Source organism: Numenius arquata, chromosome Z (genome assembly GCF_964106895.1).
Source record: "Numenius arquata chromosome Z, bNumArq3.hap1.1, whole genome shotgun sequence".
NCBI classification, from domain to species: Eukaryota; Metazoa; Chordata; class Aves; order Charadriiformes; family Scolopacidae; genus Numenius; species Numenius arquata.
In genome coordinates, this window is record NC_133616.1 from 85,060,860 (window position 1) to 85,070,292 (window position 9,433).

General features: G+C 52.3%; 1 protein-coding gene across 7 annotated transcripts in view; it reads right to left on the reverse strand.

Moving 5' to 3' along the window:
• Window positions 1-269: 269 nt before the first annotated feature.
• Window positions 270-9,433, reverse strand: part of PAX5 (paired box 5) — a 135,546-nt gene continuing 126,382 nt past the window's right edge. For all 7 annotated transcript variants that reach the window (XM_074165795.1, XM_074165794.1, XM_074165792.1 and 4 more), the window contains 2 exons: window positions 7,459-7,545; window positions 270-346 (listed from right to left, as the gene is read on the reverse strand). In XM_074165795.1, coding sequence (XP_074021896.1) covers window positions 270-346; window positions 7,459-7,545 — 164 coding nt within the window. The remainder of the gene's footprint in view (window positions 347-7,458; window positions 7,546-9,433) is intronic.

Sequence of the window (9,433 nt, forward strand, 5' to 3'; positions counted from 1 at the left end):
CAGCCGGCTGCAGAAGACACGGAGCTACCGCGTGTTTTCCATCACACGGAGCGTCAGGAGAACTGCTCCCTCCTGGTCCTTTGTCTGGTTTGAGACCCAGCCAGTGCGACCAGGTTTGAGAACGCAACAACAATCACCAAGTTCACCAAGTCCAAAGAGCACAAATTCCAAGTCGCATGTTCCTGCAGGGCACGTCCCTCCGTCCCCCCAGCTGGCGGTGGGGGGACCCATGGCAGTGCCCCAGGCGGTGCCCGCGGTCCACGCCGGCGTCAGTGGCGGTCGTAGGCGGCGGCAGCAGCTGGCGGGGCTGCCCCACGGGCTGCCGCGCTGTAGTAGTAGGGGGAGCCTGCAAGAGAAGGGGACGAGCGTGAGGAAGACAAAGGTGGAAGGGTGCCAGCTCACAGCCCGCCAAGACAGGCGGCAGAGAGTTCAGAGACACGGCAATAAGAATAAAAAACACATTCACACATTTTCTGCGGGAGAACGGTGCTACGGTCGCTTTGCATTTCTGGTGGCTATAAGACACCTGGTTCCCTGCCTCCACTCAAACCACTCGCTCCATTTACTTCACGCAAAAAAGTGAAGTGCTTTTCAGAATGGAAGGTCAAAAATATTCCAGCCCCAACACGTTCCCATGCTCTGACTTCTCTGATTTATTTTTCCCTTCCTTTCGGGAAGGGAAACCTCCTCAGTTGAACCCAAAAGCCTTCAACATATTCCACTCGACTCAACAGCAGTTCCCCCTTTTCTCAAACTACTTGCATCAGGGAATAAGCCGCCAGATTTTGCTTAGCTCTGGCAGTGACCCTGGAGCTCCAGAAAGAAACGCCGAGTTTGTGCTACCAGATTTGCTTGGAATCAGGACATTGTGCCAGATTCTGCCCAGCCAGGGAAAGTCCTTTGGCATCCAATAAAGTTGTTGAAGGGAGAAATTGTCTTCAGAAAAAGTTGGTGACTTTCACTTGGTAACAAATTTGAACTCAGGAAGTAGTTTACAACCCACCTCCAGCAAATAACACCTCATCCAACAAAGTATCTGACACTCCATATCCACAGCTTTTGAAATGAACACTTAAGCCTCAAACTGATCAAATTTATGCTCTATTTTTTGATTGAGTACATGTGTCTTGCACCTGAATGAACTATGCAGACGAGGCTTAGAGCTTTCCAGACTGATGAGTGCCGAGGCACTCCTCTACTAGGACAAGGCATGAAAAATATTGGCAATGACTCCTCTGCCCTGCAGGACTAAGTGATGGTAGATTGAGTGGTCACCAAAGGATCACCTGGAACCTCGAGCTTTTGCTTGGACAAGGAAGGGTCTTTGACTTCAGATGTATCCAGAGAGATACCAGACACCAGCTATTAAACACCTTCCAAGTGCACTGGAGAGGAAACCAACTCTGATCTGGTGTGAGAAAAGAGTGATGCAAAAAATTTTACCAGGTGCTACCAGTTTGGTCTCCAAGTCACCAGCAATTTCCCACGCCTGAGACACATGACACACTGCAGTGCGGAAGAAGCCCCTTGGAAGGACTCTCACTGGGACACATGCAAGATTTGGAAAAGTGACAAATGTGAGGAATGGCTCTGGAGCAGGCTTGGGTCTAGGGTCTCGTCTCATGAGTGTCCCCACCCAGTAGTTTCCAGCAGTCCTGAGCTCCCCACCTTTACCTCATTGGCCAAATGAGGCAGTCTTGAATGAGCAAAGGACAACTGAACATCTCACCAGACTTTGAAATGCTCATGCCCTGTCTATCTGGGTTTAGAGATGTTCTCTGTGGCCAGTGATCTGGGGACCACACTCTCCAGGGTGCCCAGGATGTGGGTACGTGTCCCCTCACAGCTACACCTGCCACCCAGGAGTCCTTGGGGATCACCTCCCGCTGTGGGGCAGGCAGTGCTTCGGGATAAAACAACTCGCTGGCCCATGAAGAGCTGGCTGGAGCTGCAGTCCTCACCCAGTGCAGCACCAGGAGGTCGATGGGGAGCAGGGGGTGGTGGTATCCAGCTCCCAGGCATGACCACCAGTGGAGACCCCAGGGCCCTGCACTGGCCATGGCAACTTAGCTCAGGCACATCCAGAGAAGGGATCCAGCTGCACCAAACAATTTCACCCACGGAGTGACGTGTGGGTCTCACCAGAGCCAGATGCAGAAATTCCTGAGATTTTGGGGTAAAGTGGGTCTTTTTGGGGTCAGGGACTTTGCCTTCCCCCTCCTTCTTCCTCTGCTGCTGTTCTGACTCAGTGCAGCTACCAAAGCCCAATATTTTGCTCATGCTTTCCAAAGGCCTTACGCTTCTCTCAAGTTTGATTTTTCCAGCTTGCCTTTCAGCAGCAAAATAAAAAAATCTTGCATTTAAAGTCAAAAATGAAAGCATCACATCATAAAGCATTCACTCTTCCTCCCTGTCACCGTGCCCCATCCAGAACAGACTTGTCCGTCCTTCTGCCACATTTTCTTTCTAATTCATACTGCCATCAATTTACTTCTTGACACAGTCATTTCTGGCACCTACTTGTTCTCTCATCTTTCTGCAGAGGAACTGAATGTAATCCCAATTGATGGGCTCCAAGCCCTGCCCTTGCATGACGTGGTGCCAGCACCGGCACCGCGATGGCCCAGGGGCCATGTCTGTCCGGGAAGGGGGACACCGCATCAAGGGAAACCCACCACCAGCAGCGTCAAGCCAAACACAACAAGCAAAAATGGTAGAGAAGTTATTGCAACAAGCCCAGGGCGAAATTGAATCGTTTTTCTTCATTAGGGCTGTGCTGCTGCTGCCTGCTCCGGGTGCGTGCCGAGTTGACGCTGCGCCAGCACACGTGCCAGGACGTGCCGGCAGTGACAGACTGAGCCACAGGCACGCTCGTGCTCACTTGTGTCACACCACCACGTGTGTGCCTGCTCTGTCCCCCTTCCAGGTCATTCACAGCACAGAGGGGAAAACTAAAAAAAGATAAAAGATATCCCTTTCTCCACCTCTTCTTACGGCTTTGAGATGGGGACACTGCTACAGCCACCAGATGCCACGCAAGTGGCTGGGGTTTGTGTCCCCTTGCCAGCCTATCCCTCTGGGAACTCGGGGTCTGTCCTCCTTCTGACCACTGTTGGGATGGGACTGAGCCACCCAGAATCCCAGAATCACAGACTGGCAGGGGTTGGAAGAGACCTGGAGACCATCCAGTCCAACCCCCTGACAGAGCAGGGTCACCCAGAGCAGGTTGCACAGGAACGTGTCCAGGTGGGTTTGAATGTCTCCAGAGAAGGAGACTCCACCACCTCTCTGGGCAGCCTCTTCCAGGGCTCTGACACCCTCACAGCAAAGAAGTTCCTCCTCATGTGGGGATGGAATTTCCCATGTTCCAGTTTGTGCCCGATGCCCCTTGTCCTGTCCCCGGGCACTACTGAGAAAAGCCTGGACCCTATCTTCTTGCCACCTGCCCTTTAGATATTACTTAGCATCGATGAGATCCCCTCTCAGTCTGCTCTTCTCCAGCTGAACAGCAGGAGGTCCAGCCTTTCCTCAGCAGAGAGATGCTCCAGTCCCTCATCATCCTCCTAGCCTCTGCTGGACTCTCTCCAGCAGTTCCCTGTCCTGGAACTGGAGAGCCCAGAACTGGTCCAAGTGCTCCAGATGTGGCCTCCCCAGGGCAGAGCAGAGGGGGAGAATGACCTCCATGGACCTGATGGCCACGCTTTTCTTAATGGAGCCCAGGAGACCATTGGCCTTCTTGGCCACCAGGGCACGTTGCTGGCCTGCCCCACACAGCAAAGGCTGCCACGGCCTGATGCAGCTCTGGGTGCGGGAGCCACTGCAGCCGAAGATGGGACTGGAGAGCAGGATTATGCTGCAGAGCTGCAGCAGGGAACTCCTTCTTCTTCCCATGCTTCTGTTGACCACCCTGGAGGACTGCAGCTTGGTCGTCTCCCCTTCCACAAGAGCTACAGGGCATGGCATTTGGGACTGCCCTGGAGAGGAGGTAGCACTTTTCTCTCTCTGTTCCTGTTCTCTTTATCTCCCCCCCAGAATAATTTTTCAACCCAAGTATCCTTTCCTCCTGCCACTTGCAGATCATGGCATCTCTCCTTTTAGCTCCCCTCTTGCAGGTCTCAGCCTGGCGTGATTGCTGCTGTGCAATTCTTCCTCGCCAGCACAGGGAATTAATTGAATGTAGGTGCTGTTAAGTGCTTACAGTATTACACTTTCATCTCGGTGAAAGGAGCGGGACTTAGTAAAACAAACTGTGTCAGTCCATGTACCAGTCCTGATTAATTTTGTCAAGGTTTCTTCTTTGAGGCTCATACTGCCAGCGCTTGCTCTCAGGAGAGAATTACCCAACACACTCACGTATACTCCTGAGAAGAGGGGAAGCATCCTGGATATATTCTAAATTAACCTCCTCTCCACTGCGGGTGCTCGGGCTCATCACACAGAGCCTTCTGGCTGTGCAAGGGGACTTGAAGCGGGATTTTAAGGCTCTGCCACAGATTCCTACTTGCCCTGAATTACCAGCAGGGCTGGGGGCACACAGGGAGAAGAGGGTGAGGGATCAGGCTCCCAGGGAGGATGCAGAGCTGTGGGTAAGTGGGATCTCTGCAGGGCACAACAGATGTGTCGGACCCGCAGCCTGCAGCCACAGAGAGGGACATTCTGGGGTCCTACAGCTGCACCTGGACCTTGTCGTGTCCCTCGGAGCACCAGCTCAATCAATTGCCCTCGAGAGCCATGTGCCATGGGCAACCGGACTGGGCTTCCCACCTAGGAAATGGGCCATGGACCTTTCCAACACCCTGTGTGGTACAATGTTAACTAATAAATGCCTTTTCAAACCGAGCACCATTTTGCTTTTGGTGCTTTTCTGTCAGAAAGGCTTGAAATGGAAGGGAATCCCAAGGTTCAGCTGACCCAGACCTCCCTGCCCAGCTCCCTGGGTGCCCATGGACCACTTGAGCAGCACGGGGGGGGGGTTCAGGCTACGCTGCCAGTGGTCAGGCAAGGGGACTCCCCCTTCAGGAAGCTCCAGCACTCCCAGTTTTGTGACCAGGCCCAGCTGGAGTGGTAAGTTCATCCTTAGGACTTGCTGCAGAACAAGAATTCCCATTTCTTTTTCTTTTTGATGCATCAAAACTGCCAGTCTCGTAACTCCAATCATTGTGCGCACCCAAAGCAAGGAAACCTTGTCTGTGCAGTGACTGAGTCTGTGTTTACCCAAACATAACATTTTGAAAATATTGAAATAAAGTCTTTCAAAGAGCATAAAAACAAGGAAGCCAAGATCATACATTTTAACAACTCCCACCAGCAAAAAATGCAGCATTGCTGTCATTTTACTGTGAAACACTTCGATTTCAATAAAGCCGCAGTTTCTGAAGTCAAGTGGTAGCATCCAAATATTTTTGTCCTTCCCTCATTTAAGTCATGTGTATGGCATGCTGCTGAGTCAATGCCCCTGTAGAAATCCTCACCAGCCTGAGACCCGAGCCGGGCTGTGGGGACTACGTCGCCCTTTCAGCTGATGGAATTTGCCCCCAAAATGCATCGTTTGAAAAGGAAGTGAGAAAAAGAGGAAGAACCAGGAAGAAAAAAAAAAAAAAGGGAATGGCAGAGGTAAAAGGTGTCCTGGCAGCAAGTGGCTGGGTCCTGACCAGCCTCTTCTCCTGGCCCAGTCCTGCCCATCTCCACTGGCTCCAGGGCAACACAGGGACATACCCTGACCAGCACAGCAGAACTAACACGAGCCCATCATCTCTAACAAGGAGCCGAGCAGGTTGTGGGCACAACCTGCTGCTGCTACTGGAGTTGAAGGGCCACTGCCCACCCCTGTGGGGCAGTGGAGAGCTCCAGGATGGCTCTGTGATGATGCCAGGATGGCTATGGGGTGGTACTGGGTGGCTCCGGGATGACTCTGGGACGGCTCCGGGGTGTCTCCAGTGCACCCACAGCCGGGATCACGGTGTGTATCCCAGGAGCCTCACCAAAAGCCCTCTCTTCATGTGGAAGGGCAGGATTGGGTCTGCATTTTCATTTATTTTTAATATTGTGCCTGTTCTTCTTGCCAGTTCATGAGCAAAATTTAAAAAGCCACCCAAAACCTGGCTGCCCAGGCCTGTCCATGCAGCTGAGCCTTGCTAAAGCAGCTCTCAGTTTCCAAAGGAGGTGCAAAATTAGAAATGATGACAGTGCAGTGCTTCATTTTTCTTCTTCTTCCTCCTCCTCCTCTTCTTCTTCTTCTTCTTCTACTTCTTCTTCTTCTTCTTCTTCCTCCTCTTCTACTTCTTCTAGCCCCCTGGCTAAAGCCTCTTCCACACACGGCCAAGCCAAAACCCCGCCAGCACTGCCGGCTGTGGCCATGGAAACTGCAGGTTGAAGCGCAGGGACTCCCCCGGCATCGTGCAGCTATGCCCATCGATATCAGCCAGAGATCCACCCGCTGATTTATGATGGAAGCGCTAACAAACCCTTAAATGTGGCACGGCAAATAGCAGCATTATACCAGCACCATGGCATGGGAGGCAGAGGCTGCCTATTGCTCCCTGAGGATTTGTTTAAGGACAAGAACCATGATGAATACAGCCTGGGTGGCTCAATTACATGGGGACTCAATTACTTAAAACAAAGAAACTGGATGAAAAAAGTATGACAAAAATTCAAAATTATTTCGCTGCTGGAGGTCACATATAACAGCCCTGTCATCCATAAATCTGGAAATCTCTAAGGCATGCTACTCCTGTGTTGAGAGATGACAATTAATTGGTATTTTACTTACCTCATCCATGCAAATTATGCAGGGAAAAATTCTAATTACTGCATGCTACATGTATATAAGGTCAAAGTAGGCCAGCTTTTGACAGTGGTGTAAAATGGATTATGTTTATCCTTCACATGAGGGCCATGATCCTGCGTGAGCCACAGGGCTCCTGCCCCCGCCAGCTGCATGTGGGGACGGTGCCAGCGTCGACAAGGCTGCGTGGGCACGGTGGGCCCTGGCAGAGGAGGGACGGAGCGGGCAAACACACAGCCAGGGAGCAAACACAACGCGGGGTCGGGCAGAAACGCAAAGTGTCCGAATGAGTGAGGAACAACAGGGTGGGTGCAACAGGGATCACACTTGGCCATGGTCAACCCAGCGCCTCCCTGAAGCTGGTGTTCCCCATAAAGAGATTTGCCTGAATTGCATTCCTCACCCTCAAAAAAATAGGGGTCCTGCCTTCTGGCAACACTTTCTGTCCATGGAAGATTTCAGGGGGTAGAAAGGGGAAGACAAGAGGTTTGGCCATGGGGCAAAGGGAATCAAGAGCATTTTCACACCCCAGTGGAGACCTATGGTCCCACACGGGGACTCAGGACCACCCCAGGACATGCATCTGACCACCCCAGTGGCAGATGGCCACCGTTGGGTTACAAAGGGGACACAGCTTCCATCAAGACCTCAAGGCGGGGACAACAACTTACCCAGGAGTCCAGGGTTGGGAAACCTCCAGGAGTCATTGTACGTTGAATATTGTGGGTGGCTGTATGGGCTCCCAGAAAACTCGCTCCCTAAGTAAAAGAGAAAAAGACAAAACACAAAATCATTTGATTTGAGATCGCAGTCACCACTGCAGGGAAAAGGAGCTCTTCCATGCATGCTGTGCTTCAGTGATAGCCTGAGTACAAGCAATGCTGGCCACCCTCATTCAGGAAGGGCAAGAAGGGTGGGAGAAATATTAAATAAATGTATGCAGCCACCTTTTACACATCCTTTTCATGCTGTAGCCCAGGACAGCAGAGCTGGTGGGATTTTCTCGGGCAGCCTGTGCTGCAGGAGCAGAACAGGGAGGAGGGATAGAGAGGAGTCTGGGACATGCTGGTGGGGCTGGCCCTTGTCCCCACGTTCCTACAGCACCCAGGGCAAGAGACACAATACGAGGGCAGGGCTGCTCAGTCAGGCTCTCTGCTGGCAGGAGACAGACCAGGTCATCTTCTAGATACTGGGTACCCTTCCAGGCTCTCCAGGAGAACATGGTCTTGGTCCCAGGCACCCATACATCACTTTAACCCAGGATGCTTGCATCAGTTTCAGATGGCTTTGAAACCTCCCAGACAAAGGCACAGAAAAGACTCAAAAGAGTTATTGCTATTTATCTCCTCACCAGCTCCTGCTCTCCCCATCTGTTTGTTCTCTTCACATGTCACCTCCTGTTTCATACTTCAGCTTGCAGAGCCTTGCACCATGGGGCTCTGACCCCAGGCAGGGCACCCAGCTCCACCACCATGCAAATACCAACACTGCTGCTGATTTACGAGGAAAATTTCCACAAATGACAGGTTCCTGCTCTCCTCCTCTCTTTCCTTTCTTCCTCCTCTCCTCTACACAAATACATGCAGGCACAACACAGCACAGCAAGAGAAGGTGCAGGTTTCCTACGGCAAGAGGAGGAGAGGGCTGCCAGGCTGCAGCAGAAGATGCTTGTTGCAGCTTTCTCTGGTCCTGGTCCTCTCCCCGTCCCCAGGCACTGCCCGTACCCAAGATGAGTGACAGATCCCCCACCACCACTCCGTCCCCAGCTCCCCAGGCTCAGCATCCCTGGCCAGAGCGACCACAGACCCTGTCTGGGGACCACATCTGGGCCCCTGAGTGACCTCCTTGCTCAGGACATGGTTTAGGCAAGTTACTGACCCACTGAGAGAGGGGATGATGCTCTGGTGACTGGTAGGGTTGTGCCACTGGGAGCCCTTGGCTCAGCAGCATGGTGGCTGCGAGAGCTGTGCAGTCCTGGCAAAGGGATCCTTGCAAAGGGATCTTCTGCCAATATAGAAGGTTGGTGTCAAATATAGGGTCCAGTCCAGGGTAGTTTGGTCTCCCTGTGGTGCTCCTTCAGTAAAAACGAGCTGCCTCTCAGCCTATACCAAAGGACACCAGTAAACACACTGAATGTGCTGATGGCAAGAGTCGCCCATCACTGGTTTGCTCCAGGGGGGTCTCTGTTAACAACCCCTCTCTGTTCCCACAGCCCCTCAGACCCATGAGACTGCACTCACCAGCCTCAACCCACTCTCTCCCCCCCATCCCACTGTCCACAGACAGGGCAACGAGACCAGGTCTGAAGTCAGCACTGGCCAGCCCCTGCACGCTCAGCACACACTGCTGGGTTGGCCACATTTCTATACACACTCAAGAACAGGTTTTCATCGCTATTTCTAGGGAATGGCATTAATTCACCATGAGCCACAGAAAACAGAGCTGTTTCCAAAGCTTTCTTCCTGGTGAAGAATCATCGTATCTACATTTCTTCTCTGCTCCCTGTCCTGGATGACAGATGACTTCAGAACCTGAGGGTTACCTGCGTCACAGTGCCCATTCCAAAAGAGCAAAGCCAGAAGCGATGTCAGGAGCCATCCAAGGCACTAGGACCACTGGCAAAGGTGTCCCCATCCCAATCTTTCC